The sequence below is a fragment of the Artemia franciscana genome, chromosome 15 (assembly GCF_032884065.1).
Source record: "Artemia franciscana chromosome 15, ASM3288406v1, whole genome shotgun sequence".
Classification (NCBI taxonomy): Eukaryota; Metazoa; Arthropoda; class Branchiopoda; order Anostraca; family Artemiidae; genus Artemia; species Artemia franciscana.
This window is the reverse complement of record NC_088877.1, coordinates 33192265-33211447: the sequence shown is the minus strand read 5'-3', so window position 1 is coordinate 33211447 and position 19183 is coordinate 33192265. Positions and strand designations below refer to the sequence as shown.

General features: G+C 34.2%; 1 protein-coding gene across 1 annotated transcript in view; it reads left to right on the top strand.

The window, feature by feature from the left end:
• Positions 1 to 19170, top strand: part of LOC136036382 (homeotic protein distal-less-like) — a 37989-nt gene extending 18819 nt beyond the window's left edge. Inside the window, 2 exon segments of the mRNA XM_065718564.1 lie at positions 18450 to 18773; positions 18775 to 19170. Of these exon segments, the coding sequence (XP_065574636.1) occupies positions 18450 to 18773; positions 18775 to 18846 (396 nt within the window). The 3' untranslated portion in view covers positions 18847 to 19170.
• Positions 19171 to 19183: the final 13 nt, after the last annotated feature.

Sequence of the window (19183 nt, the reverse complement as noted above, 5' to 3'; positions counted from 1 at the left end):
CAGAAATTAAATAAAAAACAAGCTTTTTTTAACTGAAAGTAAGCAGCGACATTAAAACTTAAAAAGAACAGAAATTACTTCGCATATGAAAGGGGATGTTCCCTCCTCAACGCCCCACTCTTTACGATAGAGATTTTTACTATTTTAAAAAGTAGAGCAAAGAGAAAGAGTCAAACTTTAACGTAAAGAGCGGGGCGTTGAGGAGGGAACAGCTCCTTTCATATACGGAGCAATTTCTGTTCGTTTTAAGTTTTAATGTCGCTCCTTACTTTCAGTTAAAAAAAATGTTTTTTTATATATTTAATCTTGGAATAGGCAGCGCAGCGGCGGAGTGACGATAAATCATATCCGTCCAGATATTTTCAAGAAAAAAAAAATCACTAAGTGATAATTTATTGCGCCTAGTGGGCCTATTGGTAAATCCAGGCCTGGACATCATTCATCTTAAAGATCTTCTGGGATTTATTTCTTTGACGAACCAGGGCCTGAATTAAATTTTATAATGCTCTGTTTGAGATACGGGATCATTTAAAACTCCAGACATTGTATGTCAGTACTAATATGGTTTTCGGTTATGTAGTGGATTAAACTAAAATGAAATTAAGAATAATACAGATAGAGAAATAAGGAACCAAATTTGAAATAGTTTTTGTTCATAAAAAACTTCTGGCAAATTCTGGCAAAAAATTCTTTAAGAATTCATGATATTAGAATTGATTCCGGAATTGAATTTCAGTTGAGAGTAAAATTAAAGAATATCGTTCATCTTAAGGCTTTTCTTGAATTTATTTCTCTGTGTAGCCAGGGCTGAACTATGACTTGACAAGGTCATTCTTGAAAAGATTTTTGAAACTTAGAAGATTGAACTGATATATAATTGAGAAGTGCACAAATAGGTAAATAACTAATATAACTTAAAATAATTTTCATTCTTATTTTAGCTTTCTTTAAATAAAATAATAATTCAAACGCTTATTATCTCTATGATGGTGTTGAGGATTAAGGACCACATAAAGTGGCCTTATGAAAGTGATTAGATAAAAAAAAGGTTCAGCTGAAAGTAAGGAGCAACATTAAAACTTAAAACGAACAGAAATTAATATGTATATGAGGGGGGTTGCCCCCTCCCCAACAGCTGGCTCTTCACGCTAAATTTTTTTGGCACTTTTAAAAAAGTTATTTATTGTTCTAATTAAACGACCCTTGTGTTTCAAGAATCGTTTTTGAAGAATTGGGACAAAATCTAAACTTTAGTGTAAAAGAGTGAAATGTTGAGGTAGAGGCAATCCCCCTCATATACATAATAATGTCTGTTAGTTATGAAGTTTAATGCTGCTCCTTACTTTCACTTAAAAAAAACTTTTTTATATACTTAATTTCTGATCCTTTTTTTAAATATCGCCAGGATATTTGGCTTAACCTTACGGAAAATCCCCTCCCCACGAAAATATCGACCCTTGTGTTTCAAGAATCGTTTTTGAAGAATCGGGACAAAATCTAAACTTTAGTGTAAAAGAGTGAAATGTTGAGGTAGAGGCAATCCCCCTCATATACATAATAATGTCTGTTAGTTATGAAGTTTAATGCTGCTCCTTACTTTCACTTAAAAAAAACTTTTTTATATACTTAATTTCTGATCCTTTTTTTAGATATCGCCAGGATATTTGGCTTAACCTTACGGAAAATCCCCTCCCCACGAAAATATCATCTGGACAATTCAATCCTGACGAAAATTTGCCCCGGATAAACATCTCCACGCATAAAATTGAATCGGTAAAGAGAAAGCAAGACACATAAAGGAACTTCGTATAGGAATTCAGGCAATTTCCCCAGTGTAAAATTTTCCCTGAAAATTTCACCCCCTGGAAACTTCCTTCTCCATGGAAGATTCTTCCCGTGCAAAAGCCCCGCATCAGAACATTCGTTCTCCCTTCCCCACCTGAAAAATGTATGAATGCTTCCCAATATAAAATACTATACATAAGACAATGGGCACATTTTATAACTTAAAGATCTTTCCCCAGTGGCTGTAAGGGGTCATGTTATCTCCAAAGACATAGTTATTGGGTCTTTCAACTACGCTGAACAAAACAGCTATCCCAAAATTTGGATCGGACGATTTTGGTGAAAAAAGTGGGAGGGGGTCTAGTTGCCCCCCAATTTTTTGGTCACATAAATAGGGCACTAGAACTTTTAATTTTCGTTAGAATGGGCCCTCTCCCACCACTCTAGGCCCACTGGTTCGATAAGATCACCCCTAGAAAAAAAAACAAAAAAAAAAACAAATGAACAAGCATCCGTAATCTTTCTTCTGGCAAAAATTACAAAATTCTACATTTTTAAAGATAGGAGCTTGAAACCTTTATACTTGGGTTCTTTGATACGCTGAATCTGATGGTGTGATTTTCATTAAAATTCTATGACTTCTAGGGGATCTTTCTTCCTTTTTTCAAAATTATGTAATTTTTCTCTTGCTTGTAGCTTTTGATGGGTAGGTTTAAACTTAATTAGACTTGTATATTTGAAAACGGCATAATAAGCCAATTCTTTTGATATATCTATTGATATCAAAGTTCTGTTTTTTAGAACTTCGGTAACTATTGAGCCGGGTCGCTCCTCACCTACAGTTCGTTACCACAAACTGTTTGATTATAAAAAAAGAAGAATTTTTGTATCTAGGTACATAGTATTAGAAATAAAACTGAGATTTTCGCGTAAGTTCGAAATGCTTTTTTCAACAGCGACGAAGAGTTTTAGAAGTTAAGAAGACCACATACAAAACAATATAACAAACAAAAGGCCCCATAGTAAGAGGGGAAAAAATGAGCGACCACGCAAAAATATATTACATATGTCATTTTGAAAGTGTTTAAGCATAAAAAATGTAAAGGAGGTAAATGTGACCCTTACCGTTGGGGAGGCTGTTTAAATTAAAATAGAAGAAATATGAGAATAAAAATAAAACACAGGGAGATAATTCTTTCCGAAGAAAACAAGAAAACAGTGCAAATGTTTCAACCATGACTTCCTCAGAGCAGAAAGAATAAAAATAAAGTCTAAATTCCACTAGACGAAATGAAAGACAAACTTAAAAAAATGTGTTTGTGGGGTCAGTTAATTTTTATTCTGGTTGCACTGAGGGTTGCTGGGCAGAGATCTCGGTCGAAACGCTTGCGTTTTTTCTTAGTGTTCCCTCGCTATCTCGTTCCCCTGAGTTTTCTCTTTTTTTTCATGTTTAGCCAATGTGGACTAAGAACTTATTTATGAAAATAAAAATAGAGCAAAATCCTCAATTCTAATGACTAGTTTTAAGTATACTCAGAATCCTTTTTAATTTTCTTATTTTCTGTCATTTTTTTAATTAGAAAAGACTGATTATAATTATAGGTGATCTTTATAGTCTTTTTAAAAATCAGATGAATTATTTTACTACTTTGTTGTAAATTTAAATAACTTATTTTCACTTAAACATATTTGACACTGAAACATTTTTAAATTGCATATATTTATTCTATTATTATGTACTTTCGTGTTTGTTTTGTGTGGACTTGTTGTTGTCTTCTTGCTCCTTCTCATTGTCTCTGCTTAAGGCAGCGTTCTGAGTTTCGAGTTGAATTGTTCAACTTTTTTCCAGTTGTCTGCTTTCTAAAGCTTAATTTTCATCTGATTTTCGAAAGTGTTTAAAGGGCGAAGGGCAAGGATGGTTCTATTCAAGCTGGCAACAGATTTTGGTTTCTCATCAGCTTCACGCTTTGCTTCAAGTGAGAAAAACAGGAAATAAGAACAACACACATCTTTAGTTATTACGTTATTTCACACCTGCCACCCTTACTGTGATATACCTGTCTACGGAAGGCGTATAAGGAAATGGGATCCCGCCGGTAGATGTCACTCATTTTTGTTGCATCATATTTGTTTTGATGGTTAATCTCATCTTTGAGATGAAAAAGCCGTCCTGGCCAAATGGGTTGGTGCGCTGGATTCGGGATTCTTTGTCTGAGAGTGCGAGAGTTAGAATCCTAGTGTACCCAATTATTTAGTTTGGGACGGGGGTCAGTAGCGTTACTCTGTAAGCTCAGCCAGAGTCGACCCACCTCTAAATGGGTACCTGGGGAAGGTAAACAGGAAGGGTATGCGAAAGCACAGAATGGTTGGCCCCCAACCCCCCATTGTACTTCCTGGCTGAAGGGCCAAGCAACAGTAATCAGCACCGCTGATAGGGACTGTAAAGTCTAATGCCGTTGTATTTACCTTTACCTTAATCTCATCTTTGCCTATTCTTTTCTACGCGTATTGGCCATAAAAGGGTTAAAATCTGTGTAGACAATCTGATTCTTCTTTGGAAGAGAGGACAACTCAGATGAAGTAAGTCAAAAGGTGATATGTTAAGACGCAGGAATTCTACAGAAAACGTGAAAAAGCAAAAACAAAAGAAAAGTTCAAGTGATTCAAATAAAAAACTGAATAAGAATTTTCAGAATCAGAAATTTTCAGGGTTATGCAGAATCAGAATTTTCTCTAGCGAGTATCTGCCAATATATTATTTGGCAGTGATTAAATGAATATAATCACTGTCTTCACAAAATTTCTCATTCCATAGAAAGTTTGATGTGTCGGTACGATGTCTTGTGTCCGCGCTGTATTCGAGTTGCGCTTGCATTGCGTAAATTTTTTTCGCAGCTACATGAGAAAACTGCGATATGTTAGAACGTTATGTTCAGTAGAACAGGGAAGTCACACAAAAAAATTGGAAATAAAAATGTTTCCATTATGAATAAACAAATAGAAAACATTTAATCTTGTAATGGATATCTTGGCATGAAAATAAATGAGAATGCCTCACAGCGCCTTTGGGATTTTCTAACCTCAGGATGCTCGTGGATCAACTTCACAGACTCATGCCTATACAAATTTAACTAAACATATCTCAAGAGAAAAAAGAGCAGGACACCCAGGATTAGGCTAAAATGGGATTATAAAAATGATTCTATATATTTGAGTTTATCAGAGATACCCAAAGGAGTAGCATTAAATAGAACAAGACGAAAATTGGGGGTTTGCTAGTGTGTTGGCATCAAATAACTCAACAGATCAATGGCTTTGTCATGCTCCAAGTATCTAGTTTTTCTACAAGAAATATTAATTAATTTTCATGTTCTAGGCTCAAGAGGCCAGACCTGAATCTCATAAAAATAAAATGAATTTTTTTTTACCATATTATCTAAAAAAAAATGAAGCTGTTTTCTTGTACTGGGCTGATTATACTCCCCCTTTTAATTGAAAATAATGTACATATTTGAGCTCATCACACAATATTTCCTTACGATCTAATGATGTTTTAATAATTGAAGTTGTTTTGGGTATTAATCAATTTGAGTCAATACATAAAATTAGTCAAAGGTAGTAAACCTTGAAATCAGATTTCTTTCTTCAATCCCTTTTTGGCTAAAAATGAAAGATGGTTGCCAAAATAAAATTTTATCAAATCCAAAGTCTTCGATTTTCAGAAGTATAATCTAAAGTTTAAATCTTTAAAGGCCCATTCCAATTGAGGTTTTACTAAAACCGAGATTTAGCTAGCGCTAATTTTTGCAAGTTAGATTTTTCAGAGCATAATCTAATCGATTAAAAAAATCTAGAAAATCTGATTGACACAAGGTAGCGCTAGATAAACCTCGGTATTAGTAACATTTGTTAATGGGTCTTAGGAACAATTGTCCCAGCTTCAAAATTAAAATCAACCGAATAGCTCAGGTCGATTAAAATCGACCGAATTCAAGTTTGTCAAAGTGTTTTCAAGTTCTTATGCGAACAACGACCTGTAAATTTGCATCTCGGCTCTTCTCAAAAAGAAACTGTTTTTCTTGCAACTGGGCCAGTTGTGTTGCCCCTTTTAACTGATTATAAATTATGTATATTTTTGGGGTCATCACGCAGGTTTTACTTGCCGCTCTATAGGCCACTAAAATGATTTGAGGTTTTTTGGGTGGCTACGCTTATGTACTTTTCGACTGCTTAGTTTTCGCGGTTAGTTGTAATTACTTCTTCGTACCAAGTATCGGTAACTAAGGACCGAAACGACCGACTTGACTCGGAAAACAGTTTTGACTAGCCAGGATTCGTAAAGTAATTTTGATGATTGATAGTCTAGGCGTAACCTCCCTGAAGGGACATTGAAGTGAAGCGAAACACTAATCATCATCAAAACGGGTGTTGTACGCTTTATATCGCTGGGATTTTGCCATGAGGCCACTTCACGACATCAGAGGTACAAACGAAAATTAAGAAAATATAAAACAACTCCGCCATTTGTCATCTTTTTAGTTATTTAGAAAATAATTGGGTGAGCCATATTTTAGATGAATATTCATTACTGAAAACAGGATAGTATCCAAGATTTTTTCCATGGGGGCGGGGGGGGGGGGGGTACAAAGGGATTTTTAGGGAGGGGGTAAAAAAATTACACCGAACAGAGTGATTCCCCTTCTTTAATTGTGTTAGGTAGAGAAATATGGAAATATGTCCATTACAAGTTAAGTTCCTTGGGCTTCGTAATTACTCTACGTTTTGTAATTGTTTTTTTAGTATTAATAAAATTGATTGATTGATTGATTGATTGAAACGTCCATTTTAGGGTGTTTCAGACTTCTTTCGAGATGAAATCCTCCCTATAACTTGGCTCCGTGGACCTCTGGTATGCTTACCAATGATTAGCAGTAGTGAATAAATAGCTGCAATAATTAGCTCAATATAATTGGCTACAATGGTTACTTCCCGGTCAATGTTTTTTTCTATTTTTCCGTAAATGATTCTCGACTTGGAATCTTTAAGTAATCTTCAAAATCATTTATGAAGACTAATCAATGTTTCATAGTTAATTTACTTCAAATATAATTTACCAGATTGTATTTTAAAAACAATTTTTTGCAAAAATAAAATTTGACATAATATTTTGATATTACCTGTAAACTAAAGAACAGAGAAGATTACATACGTGTAACAAATTCCTCTGTTTCCTTTTTAAAGCGGAGTATTAACTCTTAAAATTTGAATACCTCAAAGGATTTGATGGACCACAAATGTGAATGTAGGCAAAAATTTTTGTTGTTTATTCAGTTTGATGAATCTTAGATGGATCTTCAAGACCGAAGATCCATCAAAGGTCCAATAAAAGGTTGGACCAATGGTCCAGAAAGTCCACCAAGTGTTTGTGCATCACATCTACCCTTTTCAACCAGATGAGGCAAGTGCTGAAAGAATCTTTTGTACTTGTATGTTATATCGACCACAGCAAGTGCCCATGTTAAGAAAACAACTCTTACTTCATAATATATAGAATAATCATAGTTAACACATTTTGCATGCAGCCTCGCTATACTTTACCCAACCCCCCCCCCCAATATGTAAATATAGAATTGTTTTAAGATTGTTCGTTATATAAGAATTGTTTTCTTAACATGGGTACTTATGTGATATAGTTGTATATATCATACGAGTACCCAATCTATTTGTGAAATAATATTAAGCAAGATAGGAAATTTAGTTGGATGCTTGTTAAGACTTCATTCATCAACCAGGACCTTAGGATCTTAAAGTTTTAAACTAAATATCGATCTACTACTGCTGTTAGCGCTTTTAAAAATACTACCCTAGGATACTAGAGCGTGCTGTAAGTTTTTTGGCATTGTTGCTCTTTTTTTTGTCTTCTTAGGGTAGAACAAAAAATGTGTATACAATAGTGATGAGCCGATACCAATTTCCGTTTTGTTTCCGATATGATTTAGTTCAAATGCAGAATGCTTTCAATATATTGCTCCAGTTAGAGGGGTGCTACGTCTTGACAACAGAGAGCTATTGCTAAACCTAGTTCCAACAGTCTATTTCTCACTCATATTCATAGCACTGCTCTAACTTTGAAAATAAGCCGCTACATTAAGTATTTGGGAAAAAGAAAACTTTAATTCCATTTGTCTTGCATCAGTTATTTCCAATGAGTTACAGCTAGTCATTTTCTGATGCATAAACTTCCCTTAGTTTCGTCGAAGCCTGTAATCAGTGTTCAATTCTGCGGAACGCTGGAGGGTCTGTGGCTGTTCTTCAGTCGTTCAAGTATAATCCCGTGCGCAGAAACCTTCGCTTTGTCTCTTCCCACCTTCACATAGGTGATTATTAACTTCCATGAATAAAACTCCCATTTGTACTGAGGGCTGGACTATGTCTGGCTTTGCAACCCAGTCACTAACTAAAGCTTATTACCGACGCTCAAGGCGACGAACAAAAAAAAACTTTTTTATTTATTAATAGATACTTATAAATTCTGATGTTACCTGCTCATTTTTCAAATGTGTTTCTTTTCTGTTTGTAGCATGTCATATACTAACAGAAAGAATAGTTTGAATTTACATCCTAAAATATAATTTTCAATGGTTGTGTGTATCATTAATTTTGAAGAATCTTCGGCCGTAAGATATCAGAACACATTGAATGAATGAATGAATGTTCTTTATTACCCATCTATAAACAAAAAAGGAGAAAACGATGGAGTACAATAAAAGAAAGGAAAACAAAACAAACATGTCATAAAGATACACATAAATTACTAATCATACCAAATCTAAAATAGTACGCCCTTCTACGGGTGAGAAGAGGACTGGTAACTCTGTTTCTGACACTGTTCATCCCCGGCCTGAACCGGCTCCACCACACCAAAACGGTTAACTATGTACCTATTCTTGAACCACCGAGGGGCCTTGAAGCAAAAACTTCGCGAACTTAAAATCGTACTTTCGCAACACTCGCCTATCAGATTCAGTAAAAATGTCCCAAAATGGGATCAAATACAGGATATGTGGGAGAGCCACGCTACTGTATATTCGAGAAAGAGTTTTCCGTTACAGATTAAGCTGCGATGTAACCACATTAGCATAAGCAATTCTAAGTTTGTGTTCAACATTCCGAAGCAAAATCTTTCGTGTATTCTTAATCTATTAAAAATACACGAAATATTTTTTGGCAAAGACCCAATCGGGAGACCTAAATATGTTAGTAAAGTGGTGGGTGCCACCCCACTATCAACTAGACAGACAGTATGGTTACATAACTACCGTGTAAATTAAAGAAGAGGACTTGGGACTTCATAGCATTCATACTTAGCCTATTTGTAGATATCTATCAGATAGGTTATCAAAACTCCGTTCAAGACTAGGTATTGACCAGCACAGATTTAACAGATCGTCCGCATAACAAAGCATTGATGTATCCACCCCTTTTGAAATGCAACCAACAGGTAAGGTAATCTGTGCAGGAAGAGGCGCGTTATTGTAAATAATTGGTGTATGTGATGGCTCCTTGCTCTATTCCGACGAATATAGGGAGCTCACTATCCGAAAGTGCATTTATCAACTTCAAACGAGCTTTTAGATGCCTATATATATAATATAATGGGGAAATAGCATCAAGACTAACACCATGGCTACGCACCTCCAGCATGGCCTGCGAGTGGATAAGGGAACCAAAAGCATTCATAACATCGTATGCTCCGAGAACCAGAGTGCTCCCAGATACTTCTGCATCTCTGGGTAAATTACAGAGACTTCTAAGGGCATGAAAGCAACCCAAACCTGACTGGAATTATATATATTTTACAGTTTGTTAGTTAAATACACCTTAGGGCATTCGGTCCAGCTACACAGAAACAGAAAGCTTAATTGTAAAAGTGCTGTCACTAACAAATTTTACATTCTTTTTATTAGCTTTTAATTGTTTTAAAAAGCAGAATTGTGGCAAAGAGTCAAACTTTAGCGTAAAGAGCGAGGGATTGCGGAGGGGACAACCCATTTCATATACGGGGTATTTTCTGTTCGTTTTAAGTTTTAATGTCGCTCCTTACTTTCAGTTAAAAAAGCTAGTTTTTTATGTGATTTCTGAACGTTTTTGAATTAATGCATGTTTGATTTTGGCTCTCCACACATAAATTATTAAAATGAAATTTGCATATTAATTCCTTTTTTGGCTAAATGGCTTTCTCTTAGTTTTGATCAAACGATTTTGAGAAATAAGGGATGGGGAAGGAGGCCTAGTTGCCATGCAATTTTTCGGTTACATAAAAAGGCAACTATAAATTTTAATTTTTAACGACTTTTTTTATTGGTAAAAAATATACGTAACTTAAGAATTAACTTACGTAACAAACTTTTATGTTCTTTAATTTTTATTATGTATATGAGGAGGTTTGTACCCTCGTTAATACCTCGTTCTTTACACTAAATCGTAAGTTTTGTCCCAATTCTTTAAGAATGACCCCTGAATCAGAAAGGCCGTAAAATAAATAGTTGAAATTACTAAAAATACTATAGCATAAAGAGCGAGGTATTTATCTCCTCCTAAATACCTCGCTCTTTATGCTAAAGTATTTTTAGAACTCCTCATATGCGTAATAATCTCTTTTCGTTTTAAGTTTCTATGCTACTCTTTACTTTCAATTGAAAAAACTTTTCCATGTTTATTTTTTCATTGTTTTTTTTATAGTAATATTAGAAAATCCTGCGCCCTTTTCATTGAATTTCTGTTCCCCCATGACATATTTCTCCAAGGAAAGATCCTCCCACATAGCCCCCTCCCCCAGGGACTTTGCACTTGCAGCCCCTCCCCCAGGGACTTTGGGGGAGTAAGTCATTCCCAAAGACATAGTTATTATGGTTTTTGGACTATGCGGAACAAAATGGCTATCTCAAAATTTTGATATGTTGACTTTAGAGAAAAATGAGCGTGGGAGGGGGCCTAGGTGCCCTCCAATTTTTTTGGTCGCTAAAAAAGGGCACTAGAACTTTTCATTTCCGTTAGAATGAGCCCTCTTGCGACATTCTAGGACCACTTGGTCGATACAATGACCCCTGGGGAAAAGAAAAGAAAAAAAGACAAACAAATAAACACGCACCCGTGATTTGTCTTCTGGCAAAAAATATGAAATTCCACATTTTTGTAGATATGAGCTTGAAAATTTTGCTATAGGGTTCTCTGTTACGCCGAATGTGATGGTGTGATTCTAAGATTCGTTAAGATTCTGTGACTTTTAGGGGGTGTTTTCCCCTATTTTCTAAAATAAGACAATTTTTTTCAGGCTCGTAACTTTTGATGACAAAGACTAAATTTGATGAAACTTATATATTTAAAATCAGCATGAAAATCTGATTCTTTTGATGTATATTTTAGCATCAAAATTTCTTTTTTTAGAGTTTCGTTTACTATTGAGCCGGGTCGCTCCTTACTACAGTTCGTTACCACGAACTGTTTGAAAATTGTCACTTTGTGCACAAGCAAGGATTTTTATCTTTTAAATTTAGACATATTAGCTTAGAGACTATTTAATTATTTTAACCAATTAACTAGTAATTAAATATGCCTTTTAATTGGTCCTCAAAGTTTTCTTAACTAGTTTCAGAAACTAACTACTATTTGATTATCAAATTAAATTAATTATTCTGTTCTTCTTAATTAAAAGTTCAAAACCACTTATAGATCATGATTGTGATTATGCATATGATGGATTATATCCAGAAACCTAAACAGCCCAACCAGGGCATTTGCCCTTACTTCCCAAAAAGTTGGATTGAGATATAATCACCATTTTCGGGCAAAATGTTCTGAAAACAAACATTTAGGCCTACCCCCAAAGAGATTAAATGAGGTATCTCACATTAGGACTTTAAAAAGTAAAATTAGTACGCTTCTGCCCAATGGAGTATCCAAGAAACATGTTTTTTTTTTCAGGGGAGGAGGTTACAAAAAAAAACCTAAAACCGCATCAATTTTTTTTATACATTGTTGTTAAGTCTTCAGGAGTTGGAAAAAAGTTGGGGGTGTCTGATCCGGTACCCCCCTGGATACAGCATTGCTTTCCCGTACCTTTCGTTATATTTGGTTGATATTTTACAACGTACTCTGTTAAATTTCTTAAGGAAAGGGATCAACTAGGAATCTTGTTTTTACTCTCTAAATTTTTAAATAAAAGTTTTGAAAGTTAAAAAAAGAAAACATAATCGGAAGTGACAATTCTTATCACTATTTTGGTCATAAAAAAAAATGTTCAGATTTTGACTGTCTTACAGGTCCAAATTAAACAGGAGATATTTCCTTATGATAACCAAAAACCAGCGTGCGACTTTTCAACAATGGCTAGTACTAAGTTGTTATGACTTTAGCTCTAGGTTAATTCAAGTCTTTTTCTCATTTGAACACCTAATCTATGCTGAGTAAGAAGTCAGAAATATGAAATGCAGACAATTAAGATTTAATTCAAAAGATAACAACGTCAACAACTAAAACCCTCCCTTTATTTCCATGCGAATATTGTGTTTTTGTAAACTCTACCAACATGTTTCAGCTACCGGACTTAAGATCCAAAAACAGAAAAATGTCTTTAAAAAAGTAATTTGTACTAAAACTGAAGAACCTGTTAGTCAATTGATAACAAGTTTGCTGGGCTTCTGTTCAAAAGTACAAGAAAAAGTGATCAGGCTAGTATTTCTGGCTAATATCATGTCTGATTCTAGTGTTGCAGGTGAACAATTAAATCACACCAAAATTTGGCCTTCGTAATACCTTCTATGTTTTTGTTGGTTGAAATTCAGAAGTCATAGCCTTTTTGAATTTATTGTAAAATGAGTATGTAATTCTTTGCAGTTTCGTTAAATAGTGCGTGGTAGCGAACTGCAAAGAACGACTCGTACTTAAAAATGGAGTAAAACAAAACTCTTACGTAAAACTCTAAAATAAGGTGCTATGATAACAATGACTCCAAATATATAAAAAAGAACTTCTTAAACAATAATGTTTTAGTTCAATTTTTTCATCAAACGACCAATAAATAAAAAAAAATTGCTATCACCCATCAACCACATTTGCTTCACTCATAAATGCTCACCATAGCACTATAAGATTAGCATAAGGAGGGGGGCTACAAAAGGGATAGTCCCCCTTGTTTAGATAATAATTTCTTGCCTTTTTAAATTCAGACGTTGCTCCTTGCTTTATTTTGAAAAAAATTGATTTCGTGCTTAATATACATCAAGAACGAAGGTTTTAACACAAGGGTAATGACAGATAAAAATTATTTTTTACATTTCCTCAAGAATTTAAAGGCATTTTAATGCGATTTGCTTCAAATAATAAAACAATTAACAATGTCGCGCTTAAAATTATCAACTAAATTATATGTGTTGCCTTAAAAATACTTACATAAAGTACTAGTCAAACTTTAGCATAAGGAACGGTGGATTGAAGGAGGGAGAGGCAGATCCTTCATATACAGGATAATTTCTATTCGTTTCAAGCTGTCTTAAGTTGCTCTTTACTTTTGTTTGAAAAAACTTGTTTTTTTATTTCATCCTTGACTGAACCAAAAGGTATCCCCCTTGAGCTGAATGATATTAAAACTCCAGTATCTGATAATCAAGACCATATCCTGGGGAAAGGGGTACCAGGTGTTTACTTCCCCAAAGTTTTTGTCCAGCTCATAAATAAGTATCAAAAGCGTATGTAAACAAATTTGTTTTTACAACAATGTTTTTTAACCCCCCTCCCAAAAAAAAAGAAAATAACTTCGTCCTCCGAGCACAGATCCTGGATACCCCTTGGTGATAACTTTAAAGCATATAAAATACGATCGTGGAGTACGATCCAACCTACAAAAAAAAAATGTATCATATAGAAAATGCGATAATTTAAAATTCGAAAGCGAAAGATCACATTTAATGGAGTTATTTTAATTTTTTTGAAGGTATCGGGGGTCACTGTGGATTTATTATAGAGTTATTTGTGCGGCAAGGGGGCACAGCTTGCAAGAAAAAAACACAACTTCTTAAAAAAAATCCTCAAAAGTGAGGGTAAAGTTGAGTTTTGGCAGAAGACAGAACCAAATGGTGCGCACAATTCTAAAGTTGGTGGCCCCTGATCTTCTATAAAATTGTATTTTGAATTCGGGCTCTTAAATTTTACGGGGATAGTGCAATTGAACATTTTTCGTTTTAACGAACTTAGATTCAAATAGGCGACTGCTCAAAAAAAAAAAAAATGTTCAGGTAAACATTCAGTTTTTGATTACCTAGTCATATCCTCTAAACTTTGTTTTAATCCATTTAATTCAAGCTAGCATGCCTTAGGCCTATATTCTAAGTGTATCGTGTTTTTGATATTATTGGTTACAAGCATGAGAGAGATTTTTGTAATTTAGGAATAAAAAACCAAACCATACTTAGTACATATTTCACCAATAGTTTTTGGTTTTAACAAAAGCTAGTAAATCAGGATTCCCCAGACCGTTGATAACAACTGTGTGGCTAGCATGGCCACCTTGTTCAAATTAGAATCATGCAAAGACGTTGTGTCTGTAGCAAACTAGTGAACGATTTCCAGATGAATATTCGAAATTATTCAAAAATTCATATTTCCCACAACTTATTTACCTTCAATTCTAGTGATCGGATGTAGCCTACATTTAGGCTATCTTCAAAGTAAATTAAATGTTTCTGAATGTCTTGTTTACAAACCTGAGGTTAATGTTGCAATTTAGGAACAAATATTAAACCTTTTTAAGTAACTTGGGTCATGTAAAAATATCATATCAATTCTTAACGATTTTTAAGCAAATATTTGAAACTTTCAAAAGTCATATTTTCCATAATTATATTTTGCTCTCATTAATTACATCATTACTACTATCTGGGAAAAAAAAGAAGGAAGAGAATGTATTTTTTTTCTTGTGCCTTAAGTCACCCGAACAAAGGAGTTGTTCTTTATCCGGGAGGTCATTATTAATTAAAAGAAAAGACTGGAGGCAAAGAAGACAAAATAGCGGAATTAGCTAATAAAGTTTGGCCCTCGCTGTTACTCTGTACAGGATCTATAATTCATAAATGTAATTTTCTGTGTGACGCTTAATTTTTGATTCCTTGCGTAAAAGAGGCTTCTTGCTATTGTTTACGAGCCATTGGTAACACGGAAGTTCTTAAATTGGGCAAAATAATTTTCGCTGTCTGTTTGTTCAGGGTTTGTGCTTAAGTAAAACAAAAAATTGATGTGTATATTCAGGGGTGGATTTGTAGTCATTATTTTCAACAAGATGATTTATAGATTTAAATTAGTTAAGCTAAATTGAGATGTCGCTGTCTCATTATAAATATTCTCTTCTATTTTATTATAGTTTCTACACCTTAGTTTCTATTCAAGTATCTAATAATGATTCAAATACGCAATTATACTAAAATTACTAATATTTTAAAACAAAACTTTAATAACCTATGGAATGAGAGTAAAACGTAAGGATTACCTTGAAAAGTTAAAAAAAATGATTTGTAAAAATAAATTTGACTTTTCTGGTAAAATTTTATTTTGCTAAACTGAAAAAAAGCTCTAGTAGATTTATTCTCGTTACAAACACTTCTAAAGATTTAGGACTAGTAAGTGTGCTAATTATCCTGGGTACACAAATGTATTTGAATCGTTCATGAGAATGAAAAGTAAGTAAAACGTGACACTCTCAGTAGAAGACCAGACTCTAAAAATGTTGACTTTTAAAGCAATAATATAATATATATTATGATATTATATTATAACATATATATATATATATATATATATATATATATATATATATATATATATATATATATATATATATATATATATATATATATATATATATATATATATATATATATATATATATATATATATATATATAGGCTATATATAGTACCAGGAGCCCGGCTGCTTCGCCGGTGAACCCCGGCGCGAGGCACGAGGCAAGCTTCTATATATGGATTCTTATTGCCTCTTGTCTCCTAATCACAGACAATTTGCTGTCTTTTCAGAAAAATTTAATAATCAAAGCGAGTCACATTTCTGAAAACGATTTCTACTAAGCTTCAAACTATTGGTTTTCTTTTTTAGGTTTTTGAATTGGTATACTCCCTTGTTAAAATATATACAAATATTTTTGCAATTACCAGTTTTTACTCTCTAAGCACTTTAATGTCTATTCACATGCTGTCTTTTCAAAGATATTTGAATATTCAAGCAAGCTCGATATCTAACAACGATATCTGCTAAGCTTCAATTTTTGGTTTTCTTTTTTAAGGTTTTTGAATTGTTGTAATCCCTTGTTAAAACATACAGATATTTTTGCAATTACCTATTTTTTGTTCTTTACGAAATTTGTGTGCATTCATACTGAATCTGTTCAAAGATATTCGATTATTGAAGCTTGTTTGATTTCTAGCAACGATTTGTACTGAGCTTTCAACTTTTGGTTTTCTTTTTTAAGGTTTTTGAATTGTTGTAATCCTTGTCAAAATAGAGAATCATTTGTAATAATTGCAAATTTTTGCTTTTTGGGCCATCCTTCAGACATTATATAACTGGTTGCGTTAAAAAGGTATTCTTTTTTAAGGTTTTGGAATTGTTGTAATTTCTTGTTAAAACCTATGCAAAAAATTTTGCGCAAATAAACTTTTCAAAAGTATTTGGTTATTGAAGCTAGTTCATTATCTAACATTGATATGTAGTAAGCTTGGAACTTTTGTTTCTTTTTAAGGTTTTGGAATTGTTCTAATCCCTTGTCAAGATATCAAATCATTTTTAATAATTCTAAATGTCCGTTTTTTAGGCCTTCTTACTGTAATTATATAAGTAGTTGCGTTCAGCTTATTGACGTAGCGAGTGGATTTTATCTAAAAAAAAAACTAATTTAAAAATTTTCTGGCATTTTTTAGTTTGAATTAAAACATTAAAATTATTACTCAGGCACCGTAAATATTTTCGCAGTTTACACAATAGCCTTAGCGATTCTGAACTTAACCTAAAATTTTTTTTTCAACTTTTTTTCATGTCTTAAAAAGACATTGCTTATGCTAATAAGAAAATATCGCCGCCCTAAATGCTTATGAATTGACACCATTGGACTCACTGTTATCCCTTATTGGTCAAGTCTAATTTTGGACTTATTATTTAAATCTTTTCCTGTAAATGGTTCAACTTTGCTTATATCTTATCTTTTAAGTTGGGCTGTCATCCATTTCTTCCCATTAAAAAAAAAAATAGAAATTATGAAAATCCATATATCCTAGAAATACATGAAGTCTTTAGAAATCATACTTCTTGGCTATCAGATTTCTCAGTGGTAAAGAATCTTGGCGTCTTTGAATGATAACCAGTCACCTGTAATCTTGGCTTAAGTAGCTCAAGTTGTCCATCTTTTCTTATTTTCAAAGTACCTGTTTGGATTATTGGCTATCTAATATGACAGTTCTGAGATATTCGGATTTTCTACTTGTCGGCATTTCATTCACCTTGTCACTCGATTCCACTGAATGAATAAAGTCTCTGCTGGATAAGTCTGTGTGTGGCGTGAAAAAGCTTGATTTCTAATCCCTTGGTTCTTTGGGTACTTAGGAAGACTTTGAAGAGATTCTTGAGTTTATTCGGATACTCTTATCGCCTGTGAATATCGCAATGGCTGGTACTTCGTCTGCTTCGGCAAAAAGGAAGGAACAAATGAATACTAATGAGGTGACAAGGTGTTTGCCTTCTTGTAATAGACGAGACTTCAGCTAAAACACGGTTTTTTGAATACTTTTACATATATATTTTAGAAAACTCCTAACCTCCTTTTCAGCTGCTACAACTAGCAACACTGGTTTACAATTACTGTATGACTAACAGTACCTAAGTCCAAGGGGTTAGTATCTCTGCTACCGGATGAATACTTTGGAGTTACATTTTTTCCACCACGTGTAACGCATTTCCACTTCACCATGTCTCTTAGCACCAAATATGACAAACTTCTGTCACATGAGGTGGAAGTCATCTAGTGCACGCAATTTTTTAAAGTGGACAATCCTTCCCCTAAATTAAGGGTATATAACAGGCATGCCACCAGAAATTAGTTTTGAAGGGCTAGGGAGGGGGGACACTTGTCAAAAGGGTATAAAAAAGACAAATTATGCCACATTTCATAAATATCGGAGAGATCTTTAAAGTCTTGTAATTTCTGGGAAGCCCCTGCCACCAATCCTGCTGCTACACACGTATCAGTTCTTACACATCTATATTTTTCAAAATAATTTTTCATAGCTTTGTACACTGTGTCCATATACAAGAATGCTGATACAATTCATGAATTTTTTAATTCTGCAGATTTAGATACAGGACCGTCCCCAGAATCTGATTTTGGCTGCAGTCCTGCTAGGTTCAGGGAGAAAGTATCCAATTAAAAGAAGGTCCTTGTCTAGCTCTCATTTGTTCACATGTCTCATAATTGCGTATAATTTCAGATTTTATGAGGTTTGGACCCCCTTCAGATCCCACTTCTGGCAAGGTCACTCCTCTGAGCTCAATTTTCAAGTCCGTAATTTGATAATATTCTTGAGGTGAACAGTTGTTTTCTTTTGTAGGTGAAAATATGGTTCCAGAACCGTAGAAGTAAATACAAAAAGATGATGAAGGCTGCCCAACAGCAAGGAGGTGTTCCTGGCAACGCTTTAACTCATCCAAATCCTTCCAGTCCACAAATGAGTGACTCTGAAGCTGAAGACTCTCCTAGTCCAGTAGGTAGTCACCAGGGATACATACATTCAGGTACACCACATCATGCTCAACATCAGCCAGGCACCCCGGTAAATGAACTGTCTCCGCCACCTCCAGCGATGTCTAATAGCCCTCCATTGTCGACCACACCATGGGATGTCAAGCCTCATATAGGAGATGCTGGTCTGATACATCACCAGCCAGGAGTTGGCTACTTGCCGCCTCACCAGTATTCATGGTACCCGTCCGGAGCCCCAGGGATAAACCATCAGGGATTGCTAACATAATGCAGCCATCTAGATAGGTTGCCACAGACGTAGATCTCTAATGATGGTATGCGTTTTCAATGTGCAATAAGTGATGGTGGACTTCTTAGAAAAATTACGAATTTATAAGCTTGATGACTTTAAAAAAATCATCCGGTTATTTTTATTTTAAGTTACGGTTCTGTAAAGATGATTATTGAAGCTTTCTGTGCTTTCTGTTATAACTCAAACATTGTGATTTCGGATATCGCATACAGTGTAAATAAACATTTGTGCATATGAAACTATAAGTTTATGAATACATGTTTAAAGAACGACTAAACGAACCATCTTTA